General features: G+C 36.7%; 1 protein-coding gene across 1 annotated transcript in view; it reads right to left on the bottom strand.

The window, feature by feature from the left end:
- The window catches only part of NTNG1 (netrin G1), a 392606-nt gene extending 365887 nt beyond the window's left edge, over positions 1-26719 (bottom strand). Inside the window, exon 1 of the mRNA XM_044675501.1 lies at positions 26474-26719. Within this exon, the coding sequence (XP_044531436.1) occupies positions 26474-26719 (246 nt within the window). The remainder of the gene's footprint in view (positions 1-26473) is intronic.
- Between the last annotated feature and the right edge of the window lie 651 nt (positions 26720-27370).

Here is a 27370-nt window from a genome sequence, read left to right as displayed (position 1 = left end):
GAAGGAAGGAAGGAAGGAAGAAAGGAAGAAAGAAAGAAAGAAAGAAAGAAAGAAAGAAAGAAAGAAAGAAAGAAAGAAAGAAAGGAAGAAAGAAAAGTAAAGACAGAAATGAAGACGGAACTATGATATAATGAAGAGATAGAGAACAAAGCTTAGAGCCAGAAAGACGTAAGTTTAAGCCTCTGCTCCATACCTCCTATATAGATTATGTATATATATATATATATATGTCATGAAAAATTAATCTATTGATCATGCTGGAGAGAAGGGAATACATCAGCAAATAGGAATGCTATCCATGATGATGTATAATAGCTACTCCATGTACCTTGATACCATTAAGGTTAGCTGCAACAGCCAACAAGAAATCCAAAGCTATGATGATTTGGTGTCTGGAGATACTATCAAGTGGGTTAGTACCTCATTTAGTGTTAAACTGCTCATGGGAGTTAAAAAAAAAACTCAGAGGGTGTTTGGAAGGAGGTTTCAGGCTGCTCTCACATAATGAATTCTGTTCCCTAATCTTATGGTACCAGGAAAAAATAATGTGCACTAGAATCATTCAGAAATACCAATACTCCACCTACTAGATATTTTTCAATGCAAATAGTACAGACCACTGAAAGCAGGAAAACCATAAATGTGTGGATGAAATGAAGATATGAATGCACTAATTATATGCTGGTATTAGACCAAAATGAAATTGGAAGCAAATCATACCAGTTATAGTCAAGTTTCATACTGTTCTGTCAGTGGTACAATCAATCAGTCAGTCAATGAGCATTTATTAAGTGCTTTGCAGGTGCTAGTTACTGTGTTAAGCACTGAGGATTGAAAGAAGGGCAAAAATGCAGTCACAGCCCTCAAAGAACTAACATTCTATTGAGGGAGATAACATACCCTATAAATATAAGATACCTGACACAATAATATCAAAGGTGGTGAATCTGCAGTAGGACAAAACAGAAAAGACCTCTTGCAGAAGCTGAGATTTAAGCTGAATCTTTAAGGAAGCCAGAGAAACCAGAAGTTAGAGGAGAAGAAGGAGAGGATTCCAGGCATGAAGGAAAACTGGTGAAAAAGCAATTGATGTTGGAAGTTGGGGGTGGAAAGTAGGAGATGGAGCATCTCGTATTCACAGAAGAGCAAGAAGATCTGTATCTCTGGATTATAGAATTTATGGAGGGATATAAAGTAACAGGAGATGGAAAAAGTAGGAAGGGACCTGGTTATGAATATGGTCAGATCTGTCCTTTAGGAAGAGCACACAGATAGCTGGATGAATAATGAACTGGAAGAGGGAGAGACTTGAGATGGGGAAACTGACCAGAATTCTATTCCAATAGACTAGGAATGAAGTGAAAAGAGCCTCCACCAGTATGGTGGGTCTATGAGTAGAGAGAAGGGGCCATATATGACAGATGTTGTGAAGTTAAAAATGACAAAACTTAGCAAGAGATTGGAGATGTAGAGTGAGTTTTAGAACCATGAAGAATGATCCTGAGGGGGACAGCTAGATGGCTCAGTGGTTTGAGAGTCAGATTCAAAGATGGGAGATCTTGGATTCAAATCTGATCTCAGATACTTCCTAGATGTATGATCTTGAGCAAGTCACTTAACCCCCATTGCCTAGCCCTTACCATCCTTCTTCCTTGGAAGTGTTGATTCTAAGACAAAAGGAAAGGGTTTTAAAAAGGGAGAGGATGATACTGAGGTTGGAAGCCTTAGTGACTGAGAAGATGTTGGTGCTCTCAAAATTAGCAGGAAAATAGGAAGTAAAGGAAGTTTAGGATGAATGATGAGATGCTTTAAACATGTTGAATTTGAGATGTCTTTGTGACTTTCATTTTGATATGTCCCAAAAGAGAAACATACATAACAAAACAAATAATGCTGATTCTTCAAATCATTTAGAAAAGGACATTAGCTTACTTGTTCTAGAATTTAAAAAAATATTTTCAGTTAAGTGCACAAAATCAATTAGTAGGACATCTACTAATTGAATAGAATAAAATAAAATAAGATAATTCAGAGAAGGCAGTATTTGCTATAATCATCATGAATGAATCAATTCTCCAACAATAATTGACAGAAAGTACTAAAGTATTATGGGAACTACACACAGTAGTATATATAGGGCTCATCATTACAGTAAAAAACTAGGAAGAAAGGTAAAGCTATACCCTTGAGGACATGTGTCAAAAGCAACCAGGACAGAAGCTAGTGAGAAAGCAACGGAAGACTGGAAGAAAGACATTAGTGGATGACATTAACATCTAGTTGATACAAAGCAGAAAACTTAAATACAATATCAGTTCCATTAAAGATAACAACAAAAAAATCTGATCAATTAAAAGTACCATAACATGTATATTGCATTAAGTATTATTGTAAAGTCTTTAACTCAGTTCAACACTCATGGCTTATTCATGGACTTACTGAAAATATGCAAAAGAACAATAGCAAGATTGCTAGAACAATTATATCCACATGGATAATTATCCATAGGTAAAGCATGTCACCAGCACAGTAATATAAAAAATTACATGAAATATACCATCATTCAAGAAGTAAATTTTAAGACCTTTATGGTTCTGCTTAGTTTTAAACCTATTATTATATCTTCTCAAAAGAATTGAATATGGCACCAAAGCTAAGGAAGGAACAGAAATAAAATATCTTATGTCACTTGATGTGCATGCACCACTGTAAAAAAATATTAGTCATCTCTGTTTTATGGAATTATTGTCCAAAGATATTCAAAATCACTTGGATTAGATAAGCATAAATATAATGATAGACACCTGAAAGACTCTGTACATTTTGAGCTTGAATCTGGAGATTATATTCAACCAATCAATAAATGTGATATCTTCAAATATATTGAAAATAAATACATCAAACTTCAGAAGGCTATTACTGACTATGTTTAGAAATTTACTAGGGTACTGAAATCCAAACTAAATGTGAAGAATATATTTAATGCAATTATTAGCCATATAGTGCCTATTATACATTTTTTGGAGCCATCAAATGGGCTGAAACAAATTTAGAGGTAATCTCACAAAAGTTTATTAATTAACAATTAAATTAATTAATTAAACACAAGTGTATAACACCAAGATAGGTACAGAAAGATTAAGACTACTTTTCCAAAATGGAGGAAGAAAAGTGATATTTTTAGAACACCTCATAAGCTGATTATTTAAAAAATAGAGAGAGAATTACAAAATTATTTTGAAATAAACTGGCATCATTTCATAGAGCAATAGTTAAGACTGATAGTGGTATATGAGACGAGAACTGCTGAATGTAACAAAAAGTGTCTGTCCTTCATATGGAGCCAATGAAACAGTCACTTAGAATCAAAAGACACTACATAGGTGACATCCAAATGAACTTAACAACCAATACGTGAACAAAGAAACTTCAAACACCTGAGTTATATACCTTTTTTTAGAAAAACAGAGATATTCATGATAGTAATTCAGGACCAGGTTCCAGGCAACTGAAGTTAGGAAAAAAAAAATTATTCTTAAGGAACCTGAATTTAGTGATTTCAGGGAAATTAAAGAAATATTAAAAAGTGTGTAGTATATTACTTGAGGCTATGAAAAATATTACCTACTAAATACCTAATATTGAATTTCCTGGTGGCTAGACTATACCCAGAGCTTTGTCGCATGGTCTTTACAGTATGGCGATTAGTCATCCGTAAGGCTATGGACGATATATTTCTTGAAATTAATCTATCAACCATTTAGTAGAAAGGGGAGTACATCTTCAAACAGGAATACTAACAATGATGATGTATAATAGCTAAAAAAGATATTTCCCTTGAAATATTTTAACAGATTTACAGATAACTAGTCACCATACTACAAATATAGCCCCAATATATCCTAGAGAATGCAACCAATAAATTATACTGGAACCAAACCAATCCAAATGTGATCCCAATTGCTAAGACATGACATTGGGCTATAAAAATGTAAGAACATTATTTTTAATAGATATTTACATACCAAACATTCATAATATCCAAACCTCAGAGAATAAAAACTTTTCAATATTTAGAGATCTAGGAAACGAAATAACAATTGTATGGTAACAGGACAAAGTAGGTATATTCTTTGATGTCCTGTCTGCTCCCAGGGGTGTACTGAGGAAATTCAGTGAGCCATACAGAGAATAAGCTTACAGCATAAAACTTTTATTTTTCTCTTACCAAAAATCCACTATTACAATTATGTAAGTCTGTAGAGTGCTAAATATAAAACAATAATATTAGGCTAATGACTAGTCCTGTAAAACTTACTGAAAGACAAAAAAGGACTTTGATGATGACGACAGCTAATATTTATATAATTTGTTAAAATTTCCAAAGTATTATACAAAATAATAAAACTTTAAAGTTCACAAAAACCTTCTCTCTTACTTGATCCTCACAGAAAACATGTGAGCGAGGTACTGAAGGCATAGTTGATGGATGTATAGTAGAATTTTTCCAGGAAAGGAAGTCAAGCTCATCTTTCAAGTTTACTTCCTTTAGTCTTCAAACCCATAATTCATATCTAAGTAATCTGAATTTATAATCTACTCTGAAGAGCAAAAAAAAAATTGGCACAATAAATGGCAGTCTAGGTGAATAAAATTTGAGTGGACATTGAGCCATCATTGTTGTTCAGTTGTTTTTTTGTCTTGTTCAATTCTCCTTTGCTCCTATATGGGGATTTCTTGGAAAAGATACTGAAATGGTTTACTATTTCCTTTTCTAATTCACTTTGCAGATGAGGAAACTGAGGCAAATGAGGCTTAGTGACTTCCTCAGGGTCATACAGCTATCTGAGGTCAGATTTGAACTCAGGAAAATTATTAGTCTTCCTCACTCCAGGCCCAGCATTCTCTGCACTGCCCCATGTATAGTACTTATTATTCTGTGATCCTGTCATGTCAAAGTCAGTATTTCCCAATATCCAATAGTTTTAGTCAGTCATTTTTTCTCATGTTCAATTGAAATCTCCCTCCCTGTATCTTCCACCTGTTATTTCTATCTCTGCTTTCTGGAATCACACAGAGCAGTTTTCAAATTCACTTTCATGGGTGGAGTGTAAAGTTCAAGGTAAATGACTGGAATTTGAATCAAGAAGTATGACACAACAAATATACTGTATAGACAACTCCATGTAGATCAAATTTCTTTTTTGAGATTATTTAATTTCTTCTTCTGAAAAGTAAGGAACTAGGGATATATAGCCCCCAAAAAAGAAGACTTTGGGAGTATAGGATGTGACAACTATCTTCAAGTACTCTGAAGGACCTTCATGTGGAGAAAGGAATAGATTTCTTATCACTGGTCCCGGAGTACAGAATTAGAACCAATAGAAAAAAAATTTAAAAGGGGAAAATATAGACTTGATGTAAGGAAAAACTTCCAAACAACTAAAATTACCCAAGAGCATAATAGACTGTGGGGAGAACAGAGAGCTGTCAGCCCAATTTGAGACAATCAAGGAAAGACTAGATGATCATTTGTTTTATGCATGCTAAAGGGATTCTTTGCAAGGACAGTTGCAGTGAGAGGAACTCATAATGTCCCTTCTAACTCTGATTTTTTCTATGAAATAAGAGTGGAAACACACTTTGGTGAACTTAGGAAGCAGATTGTGAACTGGTAGCTCCAGTGAATTATTGGTTTCTGCTTCTGAGGTTTTCAGATCAGTATCTTAATAATATTAATAATTGGCATGTGTCCTCCAATAAAAATGTCTAGAGAATAACCAGGCATTTCACCACATTTCTATATAGTTTATATTATGGTAGAGTTTCCCTAGACCATCTCCATATGGATCCTGGACCACAAATTGAGAACTAGATGTGTCTTTAGAAGTCACTTAGTCCAACTTTCTTATTTTGCAGATCAAATTTTTGGAGATGAATTATACAGAACTGAAATTTCTTGCCCAAGATCATCCACCTAAGACCTGGACTCAGTGGTGTCAAGGAGCTAATGGCTCTGGGTTCAGGAGAAAGTAGACAAAGAGCAGAGAGGATAAGGATGAACAAAACAGGAGAAAGAATCATGCCTGAGAGTCGTCTTGGGTGCCGTCAAGAAGATTACATGCTGTACTTGTTCTTTTGGCCGTCCACATGGTGCTTTTCAAAAAAATGAGTCATTCTTCTTAGGTGTTTGCTGTTTGGTTTCTCTTTCAGTCATTTGTAAATGTCACCCAGAATCAGCCTGGCTTCTGTTTTACACAGGAGACCAGAGATACTTATGAGCAGGTGTAGACAGCAAAAAGCAAACTGAGGAGTTAAAGTGATGATTCTTGACAGTTTTTACCCAGAGAAAAAATGTAAAACATGCCAGAATGTTAAAGAGTCACAGGATTTACATATGAGAAAAACATGCTTCTCCTTGTAGGAGTGTGGTGTTTACTGGATGAATTCTTCCTTAGCTATAAACATACACTCTGGCTTATAAACTGGCACAGACTGGCAGTTCAAGAACTCATCTTTTTTTTTCTCCTGAAGTTAATATAGAAATAAAAGCTTAGATTTTCCTTTCTTAAAATGATCCTGAAATAAGATGAAAAACTTTATCCACAATTAGTCCTTCTGTTTGATTGCTGGCTTTCAGAAAATGAAAAAGAGAAAGAAAAGCCAGCATGGTGACATTTGAAAATTATCTTGCATTCCAGATTGTATCCATATCAACAACGTTACAGTTCTACATTAATGCTGCTATTAGTTATACTTTGAAGTTACATAGCACTTTTCCTCTGGAGATCTCAAAGTACTTTGCTATTTTCCATTTGTCATCCTTATAATACTCCTCTGACACTGTGGGGCCCAAAGACTCACAGATCTAATTAGATTTCAGTGACAGCCTTTCAACACACCTAATGCCATCCAGAAGGATGAAACAACACCCATGACTCTGGCATTCATTTTTCCAAAACCAACTTAGCTACCACACTCTGCAAGATGGTAAAGGAAATAAGGAGCTCTGCTTTGGAGCACTTCCTAAAGAGGGAATGAATAGACTAGAAAACTCCAGGGCAGCATATTTATATCTTTCTAAAATGGGCCAAGAAAATCAACTTGAACCTGTAGAATTTTAGTGCTGGCAGATCATCTATTCCAACCCCCTCCTTTTATAGATGAGAAAACTGCACCCCAGAGGGATGAAGTGATTTGCTCCTTCACACAGCTAGTTAGTGACTGAGCTGAGAGGAGAAACCAGGATCCTTGATTGCTAAGCCTTTGCTCTTCCTAGGATTCTAGTAGATAACCAAGGGAGCAAATATCTTCCTTGTGTTCATGTAAAATTTTGGTGGTTCCATTTTTTTTTTGCACTCTGTTCAGAACAATATTCTGTAAGAGTTTTATGGTTTCCAAGTGCTAAGCAGATGTATTTCTGTTTTTTTTTTTCATTGAATTAATTATGAAGTCAAATGGTGCCAAAGGAAAAGCCTTGGATCTGGGGATGGAGGACCTGTGTTCAAATCCCAATTGGGCTCCTTGCTATTTGTATATGACTTTGGGTACTTCATCTCACTGGGCCACAGTTTCTTGTTTTGTTTTTTTAAACTTTTGTGTGCTTAAATGTATTTATTTCTTCTTTAAATTTATTAATAGAGTTTATCCATATGTCACAGGCCCCTCCCTGAATCACAGAAGGCATCATTCAGGAGACAGTCACGTCCATATAAATTAAGTCTTTCATGTTTCTACCTTTCAGTTTCCTTTCTGGAAGTAACATTCACATTTTATTCTTCCAGTATCAATTCCATAATTGTATATGATGTTCTCTTGGTTCTACTCATTTTGCAGATCATTATCCCATAACCAAACTTTTTTTTGTAAAATAACTTTCTCATCACTTCGTATGGTGCAGTAGTATTCCATCACAACCATATACCACAATTTGTTTAGCCATTCCCTAACTGATGGGCATCCACTCAATTTCCAATTCTTTGTCACCATAAAGAAAGCTGTTATAATTAGTATGGAACATATAAGTTCTTTTCAATTTTTCCTGATCTTCTTGGGAAACAGGCCCAGCAATGATATTATTCGATCTAAGGATATACACAGATTTATAACTCTCTGGGTGGGGGGCAGCTGGGTAGCTCAGTGGATTGAGATCCAGGCCTAGAGACAGGAGGTCCTAGGTTCAAATCTGATCTCAGACACTTCCTAGCTGTGTGACCCTGGGCAAGTCACTTGACCCCCATCGCCTAGCCCTTACCACTCTTCTGCCTTGGAGCCAGTACACAATAGACAGTATTGGCTCTAAGACAGAAGGTAAGGGTTTTAAAAAAATAATAAATAAAAAATAACTCTCTGGGTGTAATTCTAAATTACTCTCCAAAGTGATTGCATCAGTTTACAGCTCCACCAGCAGTGCAGCAGTGCCCACATTTTTCTATATCCCCTCTAACATTTGTCATTTTCCCCCTTTGTCATTTTAGTCAATGTGATGGGTAAAAGGTGATATCTCAGAATTGTTTTGGTTTGCATTTCTCAAATCAGTAGTGATTGAGAGCAGTTTTTCATCTACCAATAGATGACTTCATCTGAAAATTGTCTATTCATATGTTTTGGGGCTTCAGTTTAACAAGCGAAATGATGGAGTTTCAGGAAATGACTCCTGAGATCTTTTCAAGTATAAGATCAATGATTCCATGGTTAAAGAACTGAAGGATCTGGAGGTTGAAGAGAGCTTAGAGATCTTCTTACCTAAAAGAGCGATAGTGTTCCACCTCTGACTAAGTTTACAAAATAGAAAACTGAGACCAAGAGGGAGATTAAATGACTTGCTCTAGAATACATGAGTAATAAGTGGAATAGCTGGTATTTGAACTCAGTTCTAAGTCCAGATCAAGTGCAATACCCCGTCCTGGAAAATATGTTGCCATCTATGGCAGACCATGTTGTAGCCAAATAATGTCCTAAGCCTTTGAAAAGTCTTTAGTGTGCAAACTAACCAAAGCACTGACTGATACCAATAAACTAAGCAAGAAGTTCCACCTTTTCGCTGCCACTCATGGAAGGACATACTTATTTTGCAACGGTCCTTGTGGTTGTTGTATAAGTATATTGGGATTCTGTCAGGAAATTTTAATCTGGAATTTTGTCTGGTTACACTGAGTAAAAAAAAAAAATTTAAGGGAATTTGAAGAGACTTTCAGTCATGCCACTGAAGAGAGGCAATGATGGCAACCTGTCTGGCATTAAATAGATGTTGCAAATATCAATCACATTAAAAGGATAGATAGGGAAAATTGTGATGACAGCAGTGTTATAGGAAAACAAGAGACCTCTGAAACGGAGGCTCTGGATGCGGGTGGTTAAATTAACCATATTTCCTGTTATGCTTGATTTTGTTCTCCTTCCTTTTGTGGTCACATCACTAATTACCAAAGCCACTTGCACTATCATTTAAGTATACACTTTATTGGAGCATTCTCGGCATCCTGGACTTAAATATTATAGAATCAACCAGACTACAAACTCTTCAGGAGAAAGAAATCCATTTTTTGACTTCCCTTCTGTTCCTCAAAGGACTTAACATAGTATCTTACTCATAAAATTCATACCAGTAGAATATATGCTTTTTGAAGGCCGAATCAATTTCATTTTTGTTCTTATAACCCCAGAATTTAAGTAGAATGCCTGGTATGTAGGTATTTAATCAGTCTATGTTGAACTGGATTGAATGGTGGTAGTAGCAATAGAAATCATTTATTAATAGCAGCTATCCCTTACTGCTTTAGAGGATGGGGTAGTGGATAAAGTGCTGACATGGAGTCAGAAAGACTCAGATTCAAATTCTGTCTCAAGCACTGATTAGCTATGTGAACCTGAGTTGAGTCTATCTGAAACACTAGTTGTGTGGCCCTGAGCAAATCAATTAACCTCTGTTTACCTCAGTTTCCTCATTTGTAAAATGGAGATAATAATTACACCTACCTCTCTGGGATCTTATAAGATTCAAATGTGATAATATTTGTAAAGTGCTTTTCAAACCTTAAAACCAATAATCATTATTATTACATTCGTGTAGTATTAGAGGGGAAATGTTTTCACTTCCATAATCTCATCTGGCCCTCAAAACAACTAGCTCTGAATGTTAGTCAGCTATGTTTCTGTTTTGTGATCCATATTTTACATATCAAGAAACTGAGGTCAGGACAGGTTAAATGATTTTCCAAAGGCCAGATACCTAGGCATTCGATAAAAACGTGTTGAGATGAATGACATTATCATCTTTTAAGTATTCACAATTGGCAATTGCTGCTCTTCTTTCATTTCTATCCCTATGCCATGAATTATAAGGACTCCAGATGAGGCAATTGCCTGTCAATGTATCAGCACCTACATTGCATTTGTAATCTTAGAGAGCTGCCTAGGGCTCTCAGAGAGTAGGTGCTTTGCCCAGAGTTACACAGTCCAGACCAGATTTCTAGCCACTAATCCATGCTGCCCCTTATGCCCTTTATTCAAGAATCTCAAACGGAAGACATAAACTTCAGTTATTCCTAGTTTTTCCCCCTGTTCTTAAAGTAATTTTAGGGGATTTCTATCATTTTATTTAAAGAAGGGTATTTTAGTTGAGTGGGTTTTTGGATCTCAAGATGACTCCATTTAAACTACTAGCTTGCCTAAAAATACTTAAGTCATGCTTTTTGAAAGGATAATTTCTGAATCAGAGAGGAGAGGTGATTTGATGGCTTTGAAGTGGGAGGCTAAACTATGCTGGTTTAAGAAAGGTTTAGGTGAATTCATAGATTCTTTGCTAACAAATTAATTGATAACATGGCAACCAAAATAAGGAGGTTTGAAAAGAAAACTAATGATGCTGAGGGGTGTGTCTCTAAGCTGGAAGGATGATATAATAGCAATCAACCATCCAACTATCCCACAGAATACACCCTTATTGTCATTATCAAGAATTGGGTTGAATGGGCCCCTGGCCTGACCCCACATGGCATTTCCTATGTTCTTCTGAAAATGGAGGAAAGGCAATTGAAGGAAAGGAACAAATCAGCAGGAGGGAAGAATGTTATTTTTTTCCACTTGATTGAAGTAAAAGGAGCACACAGCTCTCTGAGGAGACGGGGCAGAGATATAGGCAGGGGCAAACTGATAAAGAGTTATGAACCAAAAGACATCATTTTATGAATTCTCATTTCGTTTGATCGGGAGGGCAGTGGAGAGCCAAAGGAAGTTTTTTAGGAAGGAGTTAACATGGTCAAAGTGCCTGGTAGCATAGGATTTTGGCTGCAAGATTTAGATTTCCAGGAAGGAGCTGCCCATCACTCTTTTTCCACAAGCAAAGCCTCCATCTTCCAATGTGCTGATGTGTTAAGTCTGTGTGAATACTTTATTAGTAACCTGGCCTTTGATGTAATTTGTTTTTAAACGAATATTTATTTGTTCATTTTTTTTTGTTGTTTTGAGGAGTCATCATGTTGTTTTTCAGTCATGTCTAATACCTTTGTTAAAAACACTGAGCCATTCTAATCTCAATGCAAATGCCACAGCGTTGGGTAGGAGATTATTTTAATACTGTTTTATTTTGAATACATTTCATTTACTTTTAAGCCAGTATTGTAAAGTTATTTGGGTGAGAGCTACATGGCTCAAAGCCAGAAACTCACAGAGGGGTGGTCAGATAGGTCTCCGAGGCAAAGTCATAAAAGGCGTGGACAATTCACAGAGCGCTTGTGAACAGAGAGCTTTTAGAGAATCACTCCAAACTGCTAGTCTAGAAGGGTTTCAATTTAGCTTAGTGTTGAAGCTGGCATGCAAATAAAAAATATACATGCTCTCAGCTGGGCACCCGCACACCAGGAGGTCTGTGACTTTGGCAGTGAAGACAATAGAATATTTTTCTATGTTGATCTCCAAATAGCAGCATATCACCCACATTGCCTTCACTTCACTCCCTTTTCTAAAAGCAGTATTTGGTTCTTTTTCTTTTCTTTCCCTTTTTTTCCTCTTCTTTCCTCTTTCTTTTTAGTTTTCTCCCTTCCTCTTTATTCCTTCCTTTCTTTTGTCTTATTCTATTTCTTTTTCTCCTTTCTCTTTCTTTCTCTTTCTTCTGTTTTCTTTCTCCCTTCCTTTCTCTTTCTTCTCTTCTTCCCTACTTTTACCTATTTCTTTCCCTTTATTTTTACATGTTTACTTTAAAAATAACCATGAAGTAGATAAATCTAAGCCCTTCATAGTACAATGGAAAGAGAATTGGATTGGGAAATAGGAGACCTGTGTTCAAATACCAGGGTTCACTTTCAAGTGACTTTGGACCCTAAGCAAGTCACATAATTTGTCCAAGATTCAATTTCATCTGTTTCTCTGTCTTTAAATGGGGATAATAATGCTTTTAGTAGAGAAAGTATAGTATATGGAACCTGAAGCTGATCTCAGACAGGAAGCTATTCAATTGTATCTTCACTCTACATGACCATATTTGGAATTTTCTTGAAAAAGGTATTAGAGTGGTTTGCCATTGCTGTTCTGCTGTGTCTTCACTTTACATGACCCTATTTGGGATTTTCTTGGCAAAGATACTAAAATGGGTTGCCATTTCCTTCTCCAGTTCATTTTACAGATAAGGGAATTGAGGTAGACAGGGTTAAGTGACTTATCTAGGGTAACACAGCTAATAAATGTCTGAGGGGAGATTTGAACGCAGGTCTTCCTGACTCCAAGACTGGCACTCTATCCACTTCACCACTTAGATGGACCTTAGTCAGGAAGATCTAGGTTCAAATCAGATCTCATCCATATGGCTTAGTTGATCCTGGGCAAACCAGTTAACCACTCGATGCCCCAAGAAACTCTTTAAGACTAAAAAGTACACTGTAGTCACTGATTTGTTTTGGTAGAGGAAGTTATTTATGCCATTAAAATCATTGATTTTATTTTTTTAATGCTTCTCCTACCACTACTTGTTAGTTCTGAGTCTTGAAGTACAACATAAATGTGAATTATTATATTGATGCTCTTTCTGTCCTCTGGAATACATCCACGGGAAAGGCAACAAGATATAACAGAAAGAGTCCTGGATTTGGAGCAGGAGGATATGTGCCTCAGTTTCCTTTGTCAAAATGAAAGTATTGCTCTAGATGATCTTTAAGGTACTTTTTCAATTCTAAATGTATAATTATATATGCTCATCACATCATCTCTGATAGGAGTTCTTAGCTACAGTTTTAATTGTTCATTGTATCCTGCCCATTCTTTCAAAAAATCCTTAAGTAATGCTACTCATTATTTATAGGTTTTCATCTACTGGGCCATTACCTTTATGATATATGAGGTAATATGTATATAGCATCTTGCAGAGTAAGCAGGGATTTGTCAAGTCGAAAATCACTGCCAGTCAATTATTACATCCAAAGACAAAGACTATCATATTTATTTGTGTATATAAAGGCATCCCTTTATTTGGAAATCAAAAGAGCAGAACTACTTGATGTTATACATGTAGGTATCCATCCACCTTTGGGTTCCAAGAGGCGTGAAACACAAGGCCAGTAACTCATTACATTTCTAAAAAGATGTTCTTTGGAATTTACCTTAACCCAGAAAAGAAATCAAGATGCTTTAGCTGAAGTTTCAAGATTCTGAGGCTTCTCTCCTTAACAAATCACTAAAGCACATTTTACAACAGCAACAAGACAGAATCCTAGATCAAGATTTGAAGGGGGGCTGGGAGTTGAATAGATAATTCTGGGAAAATGGTTTTTATTAACATAAAACTATGTGAAGTTTTTATTAACAATTTTTAAAGCACCACAATGTTTTGCTCAACACTTCTCCCACAAGAACGATTTAGTTAACCAACCCACAGTTGCTGACTTCATATTCTGGGCTTTTAAGCAGTAAGTAAATGTGTGCTCTTTCTTCCTCCCTCCCTGATTTCCAGTAACCTATTCCCATTGATATGAATATGTTATGATGGAAAACAAAAGAATACAAAAGACCACAGATGACTAGGTTGTTTATCTTTGAATGAATGCATCCATCATATAAGTGCATGTAGATCTATTTCCTTCTTATAGAATCAAATTTCCAATAGAGATTTTTTCATTAAAAAAACACAAATTTTTAAAATAATGAAATCATACTACTATGTTTCATAATGGGCAGCTAGGTGGTATAGTGGATAGAGTACCAGATCTGAAGTCAGGAAGACTCATCTTCCTGACTTCAGATCTGACCTCAGACACTTTTCTAGCTGGGTGAACCTGGACAAGTCATTTAACCCTGATTGCCTCATTCTTCTCATTTATAAGATGAGCAAGAATAGGAAATGGGAAGCCACTTCAGTATCTTTGTCAACAAAATCCCAAATGGGGTCATGAGAGATGAAAATGACTAAACATTTCATAATCCTAAAAACAAGAATCAAATTTATGATTTAAATCCTTCTTTTAAGGCCTTACAACTATATTATCATTAATTTTTAGTTAGAAGGAATCTTAGAGGTCATCTACTCTACTAGTCTTCATTTTACATATTAGGCAATTGAGTCCCAGGGATCTGTATTAATATACCTAACATCACACAGATCATAAGTGGCAAAGCTGGGATTTGAACTAGGTTTTCTGACTCTAAGTTTATTGCTTTTTCTAATATCTAAAAAATAATTATATATTAAAGCAAGAAAGTCACAGATGGGACAGTTTTTTGAGTAGTTATAAATACAAAATTTAAAAACATATTTATGAAGTGACTACTTTTTGCAGATAAATGTGGTGGACATGGAAGATGAAAATCAAACCTCCCCACAAGAAGCTTACTACATTCTGTTGAGAAGAAAACATTTTGAACTTGGATGAGTAAATCAAATATGCTTTCAGGGCAGGGAGAACACTAAGAACCAGGAAAACAGGAAATGTTTCACAAAGGAAATGACATGTGAGTTAGGCTTTGGAAGAAGCTTGGAGGTTGAGAGTGGGGAGCAGAAGGGAATAATATCCAGGGAAGGAAGAAAGCTTGAAGAAAAGAATGGAGATGGGAGAAAAAGCCTTGAGTTTGGGAAACAAGCCAGTTTTACTACATCACAGAGTATTAGACTGGTCCTGTGATTTCATTGATTAAAGAGTTAGAAACAAATTCAATATCTATACTATTTTATTAGATTAGGCAAATTATTGTCTTAGAGAGTTGCCTAGAGCATTTAGAAGTAGAAAGACTTGTCCAGAAACCCATTGTTAGAATATCAGTGACAAGAGCAATATGAAATAATGCTATACAAAATGGAATAATGTCATATAAGTTTCAACTGCCTAGATTTTTCCAACGAGGTCCATCAGCACATAGTTCAGTCTTTGGCAACCTAATATGCAAACACACACACATGCACGCACAGACACACTGATTTTCCTTGGCACAGATACACAAATGCTGCCACTCCCTCCTCACCAATGTTCTTAAGAGCTCTCCCCAGATATTTCCCATAAACTTAGTACCATACATGAACCTTCTTCCCCAGTGATTTCCATAGAGGAGAACTGACATGCACAGTCCTCTTAGGCAATTAACTCCAAACCCTAAAACCTAGAGTGGCCTTAACTTTGGAATGTCACTATGGGAAACATCGCAGCTTCTTGTGACCCATAATTGCCACAGTTGGGTGACTGCCATCCTGCCCATTGGCTGGTATGAAAATGCCTGCAAAAAGAGGGAGTAAGATGGTATAATGGCAAAAGAGCTGTACTTGGAGGCAGGAAGAACTGAGATCAAATCTTGCCTCACTTATTAGCTGTGTGACATGGGGCAAATCCCATAATGTCCTTATCTGCAAATGAGGTTAATAATAGCATCTAACTCAGAAAGAGGATCCAATAAGATAACATAAACATATCACTTTGCAAACAGTTGTAATTAACTATTACACAGAGAAATAAATCACTATAACCTGAAGGAATTTTAGAGATCATCTAATCTGACCTCTTTATTTTACAAAGAAGGAAATTTATGCCCTCAGGGATGGAAAAAGTTCTCCTATATTCACATAACCAATAAGTGACAAAGTAAAAATTAGAATCTGTTCCTCTTCTCTTTCAGACAGGCCATCTGCCTCTCAGGTCAACAGACCATCTTAATTTTCATTAATCTTTTGTTGGGAGACTGGCAAATGAACAGAGGCTCTTAATGGACTGAATGAAATTTGCCTGAAATATAGGATCAAGTGTTTTTCAAGGAGCTAAGTAGGGCAGCTAGGTGTCATCCTGAATTCAAATCCAGCTTCAGACATTAGTTATATGACCCTGGGCAAGTCACTTAACCCTGTTTACTGCAATTTTTTTTATCTGTAAAATGAGCTGGAGAAGGAAATGGCAAACCACTCCCATATGTTTCCCAAGAAAACCCTAAATGGGGTCACAAAGAATCCAATATGACTGAAAAACAATAAAAGTAGTTTGTTTTCTACTCACTTTTATCCTTATATTTTACAAAGTCTCCTTTTGCACAAGTCAACTACAGGAAATTATAACAATATTCCCCTAACTAGTCTGACACATTCAAACCAAGCAGCAACTAGCAGAATTATATTTGATTATTCATTTTCTCATTTCAGCAAAGGACAAAACGGTAGAGGAAAGAAATCTAAAATGGTACCTTCAATGGCTTAAAAATATGTTTGGACAGAACTTGAAGTACATTGTTTTTATTTCTGTGGTTTATTTGAGACTGAGTTTCCTCACCTTGCCCAAACTGCAGTAGCCACTCATAGGCTAATCTTATAACTGAGTGACACAGGGCCTTTGATGTTCTCTGTTTCCAGCATGGGCCATTTTGCCCCACCTTGGGCATCCTGGTGGCATTTGTCCTTAGGAGCTCGCCACACTGGTGCTTACCAGTGCAGTCAATCTGCTTTAGCCCACAGTAAATCAGACTTCCCAAACTCAAGTGATCCACCAGTCTCAGCCTCCCAAGCATCAGAAATTCTCCTCATCCAGCCCATGAATACTGTTAATTGCTAAAACTCTCAGTAACCCTATGGGAAAGGCATTTTCCTTCTATGAAAGCAAATGCCCAGTTTAATACTGCATTTAATATTTTAGAAGCCATTCTTAAAGTAGGTCAAAGAATGAAGTCAATTCTGGTTTTGCCCACAACCCACATCTTTAATTTTCACAGGAGGGAAGCTATATGAATCTGTATATTACCAGCAACTTGGAAAGAACCTTGCAACCAGCCAGATTCCAGTTATGTTTTCTTTCATTTTGACTGCTGGGAAGTATAACTTTGATCATTTCTTTCCCCTTTCATAAGAAATAAAACTCTGAAGTACAAAATGGTGTATAGAAGACCAATCTATTCATTGGTCTGAAGAATAAAAACCAACTTAGATTTTATGTCAACCACTGTTAAAGGAAGAGGCATCTCCATATGCAATGTTTTGGGGAGTTTTGAGGGGATTTGGGTTTTTTTCCTCCAAAACTGGTATCAGTACCTTTTGGAAACCAAAAAAGTGACTCTGAGCTTTGGAAAAATAACAGGTTTTTTTCCCAACATTTTTTCCCCCAAGGAGCACCTAAGTTCACAGAAGGGAGCATCTAGATGGCTCTGCCCCATGCAGTGATATTCCTATTACTCTCCCACCAAAAGCCAATGTAACACTGTGGTATCTACAGCAGCAGTTACTGCCAAGAATACAGAAATGTTAACAAGAGTATCTCTGAAGAAAGAAGGACCTTCCCCTAGGGAAGGGACAGTCTTATTTTCTTTAATTAAATGACAAACAGTGACATATGCAAATCCTCCATATAGAAAGTTATTATTATTATTATTATTAAAACATAATGGGTCAGTGGAGTGAGAGTCAGGCCTAGAGACAGGAGGTCCTAGGTTCAAACCCGGCCTCAGCCACTTCCCAGCTGTGTGACCCTGGGCAGGTCACTTGACCCCCATTGCCCACCCTTACCACTCTTCCACCTATGAGACAATACACCGAAAGTACAAGGGTTTAAAAAAAAAACATAATGGGCTTCAGTAAAATAACAATTAGAACTGAGTCAAACAACAAAGAGAGTCAAAAATAACTAATGCTTCTTTTGAAATAAAGCTTTCAATTAGAGATAAAGGAGAAGAAAATCACTAGTGACCATTTTCAGAGATAAAGCTCAGAGGATTCTTTTTGTCTCCCTCTCTCCTTTTGATATTCTTGATTTTCCTAAATATTTTCAGATGACCAAATCAAGACAGCAATGCCTATAGTGTGCCCAAGGACAGTAATTTAACCATGAAGTGGACAACCTCTGAAGTCCCTCCCACCTGCAAATCTATGATCTATGTTTGGTGACACCTATAAGCTCCTCTTTTGCACAAAAATACAAGGCAGAATACATTTTTCATAAAAGCATATCAAGGAAGTTATAAACATAGAGGAGAAATGAAGTATCTTTTGGGTATAGGTTGGGTTGCATTAACAAGCAAGTAAGAAATTATTTACTGTGTACCTATTATGCACCTGGCACTCTTCTGGCCACTGTGGAATACAAAAGAAGAATCAGATTTAATAAATAACAGGAACTTTGTGGGCAGCTAGGTGGTATGGATAGGGCACCAAGCCTGGAATTAGGAAGATATGAGTTCAATTTTAACCTCAAACACTAGCTATGTGACCCTGAAGTCACTTAACCCTTATTTGTCCAAACCACTCCAGTATTTTTACCAAGAAAACTTTGTCAATGAATTTGTCCATGGGGTCACAAAGAATCAGACACAACTAAATAACAATAACAAAGGAACTTTGTGGTCCTCTTGTCCAATCCCTTAATTTTACAATTGAGGAAAATTAGTTCCTGAAAAGATAAATAACTTGCCTGAAGTAATAAGTGATAAAATTATAATTTGAACCTTGGTTCTCTAACCCCAAGTCCAGTGGTGTTTACACTATACCATGGTATGGAAATTATGGCCCCCTAGGAGTTTAAAACAGAGAGAAGACATAACATATACATAAAACTTTGGGTTAAAAACCTAGTTTTATATGCAAATAATCCATCAGAAATTTGTGATATGGGTAAGCAGGAGCAGAGGCAAGCAATCCTTAAATTAACAAATAAGTCTTAGGGAGTTCCTGAGGTTGAAAGTGACTATAAGAACTCAGTCGTAGACATACAGCTAATAAGTGTTAGAACTAGGAATTGAACTCATACCTTCCTAACTCTAAAAGCTCCATCATACCAATTCTATTGACAAATTGATATAATAAAGTGACAAATATTATTACAATAAGAAAATCAGAAAACATATACTAGTGTTAATTAAATGGTATGAATGCACAGAAAAGATAAGGACACAATTAGAAAAGCAAGAAATAGATCATTGTGGGCTGGTTTTTTCAGAGAAGACCACTTGAACTAAGCCTTGAAAGCTGGGTTTGGATATGTTTTGTTTTTTAAAGGAAGAGAAGGGCATTCAGAGTAGGTAACATCAGCAAACAGTGAAGAGGCAAAAAAAAAAAAATGGGCTGAATGGAATGGAAGATTTGTATTAAGAAGTGATCCAAACTAAAGTCACCCAGTTGTATATGTCACTTTAGTGGAGGTCACTTAGAATTCAGATGGAGAACGTTAGACCTTCCAAGTAGAGCCATAACTAGGGTAGGGCAACCATGACTTTGATCCATGGCACTGAAATTTAGAGGGTCTTGATTTTGTTTGCATTCCTTCTGCAGCATAGAAATAACTAAGCTCGGCACCTAGTTAATAAAAATACTTAGTTAAAATAGAAAGCTTCTGCTCTGGATGCATACCAGGTGCAATGCTTCTCCCCCTCACTCCCCAGAATCCTTAGCTGGGGCTTCATGATGTCCTTCTTGTGCATACCACACCCCTGCCTCTACTGAATTGTCTTGTATGCTAAAATTACTAGTTACAGCTTTCTCTGGAATCAGTAGGCAAGAAAGACTCCTTGTAGACTCTTGAGCAAGAAAATGACAAGAGAAAGTGGTATTTTAGTAAAAATTAATCTGCCTTTGAATTTAGAGGAGTAACATGCCTAAGACTTGGATCCTGCCTTCAAATATGAATACCATGGCCAGAGAGGAAAATTTTCTTTAAAAAAAATGCCAATAAAAAAGTAATCCTAGTGAAGGATTGGAAAAGGAAATTGACATGTTTCAAGAGGGCTGTCCAGCTATAATGAAGGGCAAATCAATTCAAATGAAAGAAACCTTGCCCCCAACATTAAAAGTTCACTCTTTTTTTTTTTTTTTGGGAAAGACATCAAATGTGAATAGGGTTTATTTTTATACAGTTATGAGGTCTGCTGACAATTCCCTTTCATATGCAGTTTTAGGGAAACTGTTATTAATACCTTTTCCATGAGAATGCTAATTTCTCAGAGGCAACCAAATAGCCACCAGATGGCAACCTGAGCTGATCTCAAACCATCCATTTCAAGTAGGAAACTCTATAGCCTACATTATACCCAATCCGTCAAGTCATCCAATTCTTCTGAAAATAGAAAAGTCTAATGGTTTCTGCTCTGCCTCTACTCTGCTGCAGTTTTTGCAAATTCCATTTTAACAGAGGAAAATATGCTTAACATCTAATATTTACAACAAATGAAAATAACCAAGTTTTCCACCTCCTCCCTCCCCTTTAATGGCAATTGATCTAGAAATGTCATAGGAACAATCCTTAATAGCACTATTAGGGTTGATGGCTATGCTTATCCAATATGCATGAATACATTAGTATACTTCCTCAAGAAAATTCATTTTTGTTTCAAATTGTGACTGAGTTATTTAGAAAAATAGCCTCCCTTTTAATTATTTCCACAAACATTGTAACAGTATTGCTAACTACACCACAGAGTACTTTATTTTTGTTCTTTTTTAGTAATATGAGCCTACTTGTAATTAAAGGCACGCCACATTAATGATGCTCAAAGTCTCAAAGGGAAACATTTAATGTCCACCTCATAATATTATGCCAGAATTATGTGCACAGAAGACTTTTTAATAATCTTTGTTTCCTAATTCAGTTTTGATTGGCTATGAAATCCACAGCAACACTCAGGGGCTCACATTTCGACTGTCATCAGCACTTCAGTGCCATAAATTGTACAAACGCACACGACTTCTCCTGTCTGTGGGCTTCTTTTCAAAGCTTCTGTTTAACTTCTCCAGAAAATTAGCTGCAGGCTGGAGATAATTGCAGATAATTTTACCATTTTTAAGCCTCTGGGGCGTTGCACTGAGATGTGACAGTGAAGTTTGTCTAAACACAAAGAGCAAATCGCGGGCTTTCCATTGTCATTTCAGATCTCTGTGAAGGCTCATAATGTGATAGCACTGTGTATGCAAATCGACGTCCTCCTCACTAAAATGATCTTGAATTTTCTGACACAGTCAGCTCTCTTACCTGGCGTTCTTAATTTGCTTAGATGAAGGATAGGGTCTGCTTTAACGCTCAGTATCCTGTTGGAATTATGCTGTGATGCTCCAGTTAGAATTATAGATTTGGAGCTGAAAGAGATCTTAGAATTCAACTAGTTGGACTCTTTCATCTGCAGTTAAAGGAAATCGAGGTCCCGAAAAGTGAAATCACTTGTTCAAGGTCATACAGCAAATAAACAACAGAGGTAGGATTGAACCTGGGACATGTGACTCCAATTCCAGCCTATTTTCCACAGAGTGTCTTCACACTATTTAACCCATTCATATTCAGATGATAGCATGATGTACACAACCTGAATTGGTTAACGTAATGTATAAAGTTCAAAAGAAGAGTAACTGTTACAGTTAATACAATCCTCCTGTTTGTTACTATAGTACCTTATTTTTTTCTTATTCCTTGTGATTTAAGTCTAAATAGCAGAGTTCTCTAGAATACATAATGCCAAAGATGATTGAATAGGAGAATCTCAGAGTTGGGAGTGGGTCTATGTGGGGAGGATGGGGGTGAATATTAAAGGTTATAGGTAGGAAGGGAGGTCTTAAAGAAAACCACTTCCTACCCATCCACCCTTCATACAAGAATGAGTCAGGGGCATTCCCAAGACTAGAATTCAAGTCACTCAGCTGTTGGTGCTGTATGCTTTCCACTGTGGTATACTGCTTTTCCTCAGGTAGACAAGGAAATACACCTTCTTACATTAAATGAGCTCTACTTTTAATAGTGTTTTTATTTAGCTGACACTCAGTCGTGTTATTATGAGAAACCATAAGATCCTCTAGATTTAAAGTTGGAAGTGAACTTCGAGGTCCTCTATCCAACCCCAGCCCCACTTTCTAGAGGAGGTTTATTGCTATTCAGAGTTAAAAGAATCTGCTCCAAGTTGGAGCCTCTGCCCTATGACTCCAAAACACCATTCTTCCCAGTGACCCAAGATGTCTTCTTTTTTTTGTGTGTGTTTACTTTTTAAAAGGAATGCAATTCTCATTCAAAGTGACTAAATCCACTGGGCACGGGCTAAAACTCAAAATTCAAAACAAGGCAGCAGATAATAGAGACGAGTCTTCTTTTCCTGCCATTCCTTAGGCTCAAAAGCAAAATGATGTTCTAGTATTGCCCAAATCTAGTTTTTCGTTGGATCTCAAGGGTGCAGTGCCACGTACGTGGGAGTTCAATACGTAGATAGTCTAGGATTTGCCTTTTATATGTCTCCACCCTGTGCTCAACACACCGGTTCCCATCCGACCCCGGGCTCCCTCTCTCACCATGCCTCCTCGCTCCTGGGGCTCCCTATTGTTGCTGCTAACAAGGGTGTTACCAATTGGATAAGTGGTTTCAGAAACTACTTTGCAGCAAAAAATTTACATAGAGGGGCGAAACGCCCAATTGTGTATATGGCAGCGACATTGATATAATGGGCCATAATGACTCTGAGGGAACAGTTATGGATGAGAGTGTCAGAGATGAGAGAAGTAAGGAGCCTGAGTAAGTCATAACACAAATGACTTTACTGACTTCCATAAATCCCGGGGCTAAGGAGCACCTAAGCGGACCTGAGCCGGCAGAGTCCTGAGACAGCTTTACGGTCTGGTGTCAGGAATCCTTATGCTGGAGAGTTTTATGGAAAAGCCAAAATTGCAGAGGAGCAATTGTGTGCCTATATTTAGGCCATTATCATTGACTGGGTCTATAACGTGCATACAAATAGTCCCAAAGTATTCATTTAGATGATAGATTATTAAATCCATTATGCCGATAATATGCATATTAAAGAGTACAAATTAAGCATTGACAGGTAATGCCTCATAAACCCTGTTCTCCCCTGAAAAACTGTCATGTGCAGTGACTACCTCCCATTCACAGAAGACTCAGGCACTTGAGTGATGGCCCCATTCTGATGGTTATAAAGCTCTCCGTGTGGTTGGGTTTCTAAATAGTGAGCCCGCTCCGGTACTTAGAACTTAAGGATTTTGAAGTTTGATATTCAGCTTTGTTTGATTTTATTATTTTTTTTATCAGGACCTGTGGACTACTGGGAAGGAGTCCAATGAATGCCAGGGTTGGAAAACTGGGTCAAAAAGAAAAAAAAAAAAAAAAAAAAAAAGGATAATTTCTAACCAAGGGGAAAATGTATCGTTCTCAAGTCCATAGGTAAACTCCTTCAACCCAGTAGGATTATAGATCTAAGAGTCTCTGCAAAGAGATTCCCCCAGAATCCAAATTCAGTGTTCCTACCCGGACCTCATGCTGCCTCCCTCAGAGGAGCTCTACTGAGGAGGTAACTAAAGATAGCAGATGTACACAGGTAAACCACCCACTGAACAGATTCTACTAGGTTCGTGCTGTTAAGAATTGCATGGGGAGAAAGTCTCTCTTGCTAACATTTTTTTCATATATACATTCATAAACAGTTTCCAAAAAGTCATGTTATTCCAAGTGCCATAAAGAACTATGTAAAAAAAAAAAAAGGCTATTTGAATCACGGAAAGCCTTCCTGAGCCTACTTCTTCCCCCTTCAGGAGTTGCATGTTATAGCATACGTTATCTGAAAAGCAATTTTCCCTAGATTTACAATCATGCCTAGAGCTTGTCCTCTGGCCTTTTGTCAGAAACAATTAAATATATTTTACAAAGATAACAAAAGTCTTGCTTTTCCTTTACAGACTTTATTAAAAGTATTTTTAATTCTGTGCAAATAAGCACCTTCTGTGAAAATCTCTAGATTCTCCATTCCAAGTTATTTGCTCAGCACACACCCGTTTCCCAGAGAGACAAGTCCTCTTTTTGAAATATTTAGACTTTCGAAGCACTTTAGTCACAGTGACACCTAATAGCCAACCTTTTTTTCTCGATCTCCACAAAATCAGGTCCAGCTTATAATTCAAACCAGTCCCCAAAGGCACTTCTGAAAAATGGCAAGCCCTTAGTGTTCAGGTGAAAATGCTCTTTATTGCTCAAAATTGTTTCCTGTTAAAAAGCCTTTTTCTAAAATGCTAGGTCTAAGATGATCTTATGCTAATTTAACTCACTGGGGATGGTGAACAGATGTTACTTTGATTAATAGTTTCAGTATCCTGAAAATGCCAGGCCGGGTTCAAGACAATAAAGTCAGGTAAGAAATGTATTAAAAAACACCATCCTCATATTCGTTATGTTAGAGGAAAATGGGATCACAGTTCTGACACCAAATAAAGGCTAGCTGTAAATCAAAGCAATAATTTTGAAAAAAAAAATTCAATATTACCTGGGCTCTTTAGTTTCCAACACAAATACCATATGTTATTATTTTCTAGATATATTTACATATTCTGACCCTTTAATGGAAAAATTCTAAGATGGTTGCTCTAATGCCCCATTTTTCATTGGGATTTTACCCACAAAATTATAAAATGTCAAACTGCCTGGACCAGAGACCATCTCATTAAACTGATTTAAGAAGACCATTGACAAGCTGGAGAATATTTAGAAGGAAGGCAACCAAGTTGGTGAAGGGCCTCCAAATCATTCATCATAATGATCAGTTGAAAGAATTAAATATATTTAACCTGCAGAAGAGAAGTCAGTAAAGGATGGAACAGCTAGAGTCAAGTATTTAAAAAGCTGTCATATGGAAAAAAGTTTATATTTATTCTGCTTGGGCCTAGCGAGCAGAACCAAGATCAATAAATAGAAGCTAAAAAGAGGTAAATTTCCTGATGCATTTTCTTGGATAGAATATAAGATTCTTGAGGGCAAGAACTATTTCATTCTTAGCTTTGTATTCCTAAAACAGTGCCTAGTCTATAAAAGGGGCTTAATAAATGCTTATTGGCTGGTTGGTTAGTAATTAGAGCTACCTAAAAGTGAAGTGGGCTGCTTTAGGAGTTTGTAAGTTTAAGATTTATCAGAGGTCTTTGCTTATCAGTGATTGTGTAAAAAGATTTTAGAAGTATAACTATAGGTTGGAATTTACAGTCATCAATATTCCCCACCACTCTAAAATTCTATGAACCTCCTTTTTTTTATCAAGAAGAAAATAAAAATCTAGAAAAATTAAATGATTTACCCACTGTCACTCTATTATTCAATGTCAGGACCAGGACTAGAATTCAGATCTCTTGATTTCCCAATCTACTAAGCCACACTGTCTCCCCACCCCAAAAAAATTAGAGTTAGAAGCACCAAAGGAACATATTTGGCTATTTTGTTTGCTAAATCCAGGCCCATAACTGTATTTTTGTGTCCTGGAATTGTTGACTTTCAGAAATTAACTATATGTTCCATCAGAATATCCTTTCTGAAGAAGTATTTTCATTTCCCTGACATGTCAGTTCTATTATTCTGATATCCTTCTGTTCTATAGCTTTTGGAGAGTGGGGTGAGTGGAGAAAGAGGGATCACTTAACCACCTGCACCAAACCATTGCCGGTTACTGATACAGACACTCAGGAATAGGGTTCGGGGGTGTAGGGAAGGACACCTCACCTACTTTTAGGATCTAATCCAAGACTCAGTCACTCATCTGTGCCCTAGTAAAATATTTCTACTACTACTAATAAATAAATTTATGATAAAAACTTATAAAATGACCATATTGTTACTGTTATTGTTATCATTATATAACAACCCCAGCCTTTTTCATTTAACCCACCAGATGACATCAAGTCCCATTCAGAGCATCCAGATCTGAAACTGGGCATTCCATTAGAATTTCCGATAGTACACTTCCTATTGCAAAAACCTCTTTTTCAGGAAAGCCAACTCTAAGTCCCAGGGCATCCAATGTACTGTACAAATTATCATTCAAGATATACAAGTCTCCTCACTGAATGAAGCTATCTTATAAAAAAACAAATCTGGTAACTGAGGATTCCACTCATTTTATGCCTTCATAGTCATATAAATAAATATATATGTATAAAACATACACATATATGGGGTACATATATGCATGTATGTGTGTGTATATATATATATGTTTATTTATTTATTTATTTGTTTATTTATTTATGCCCCCCACTTAACTTGTAAATATCCTTTTTAAAAGTTTCTCTCACCATTGCACAGAACGTCTCAGGAGGGTCTCCACAGGTAATATCAGGGGGATCCAATTTCACTTTCAGATATTTTGTCATGTCAGTAGCTTCTGGCTGGCAAGCCATGTAATCCCAAATTTTCCCTTCTTCCGTGTAAATCTGAGTCTTACACACATCATAATGTCCCCACACTGATGGGTAATGCTGCATCACTGAGGACACGGTAACCCAAAGGGCATGGATAGATAAGAATCTTGACAAATACATCTCTAAATCCTTTGAAAACTTCACCAGAACTGAAACAAAGTTGGTAGATTGTGACTTTGCTTTCTTTTTATAGGTTGGTCTGTATCTTTTTTAAAACTTCATGCACACAAAGAGGCCCCAAAGTAGGTTCCAAAACCAAGAGTGGTGACGTCTTAGAATATAGTGCTTTTTTGTGTAAGTTGAGGACTTTGGTGCAAGCCTATGATACTCATCTGACAGCCTTTAAAACAACTCTAAGGTTTTTTCTTTGTCCTAGAGCATATCTCTAGGAGTGTTGGATGTTGTTTTGTTTTATTTTTTTTCTTGTTGTTGTTGTAACAGATGTCCAAGAAGGGATAATAATTTAGCAAAGTGGTAGGTCTTCAGTTGTACTGCCGATAACCCTGAGTGATCCTTCTCTGTGTTCACGGCTCACAAGGGATGCCCAGACTCGCTGATAAATCAGTATCTGAAGCAAAAGGATGAGTGTCTACAGCCCGGTGTCTGTTTCCCATCAATCATTCTTTTCTTCTGGCACCAACACCCTTTTAGAAACAATAAGAGTAAGAGTTATTGTCCCAGAATCAATGCATTACCAAATGTCTGATATGTTGACATTTGGGAGGTTTGATGCAATATAAAGCAAATTGGTGTAATATGGATAACCTTTAC

Source organism: Gracilinanus agilis, chromosome 4 (genome assembly GCF_016433145.1).
Source record: "Gracilinanus agilis isolate LMUSP501 chromosome 4, AgileGrace, whole genome shotgun sequence".
Lineage (NCBI taxonomy): Eukaryota > Metazoa > Chordata > Mammalia > Didelphimorphia > Didelphidae > Gracilinanus > Gracilinanus agilis.
This window is presented reverse-complemented; position numbering and strand designations above follow the sequence as displayed.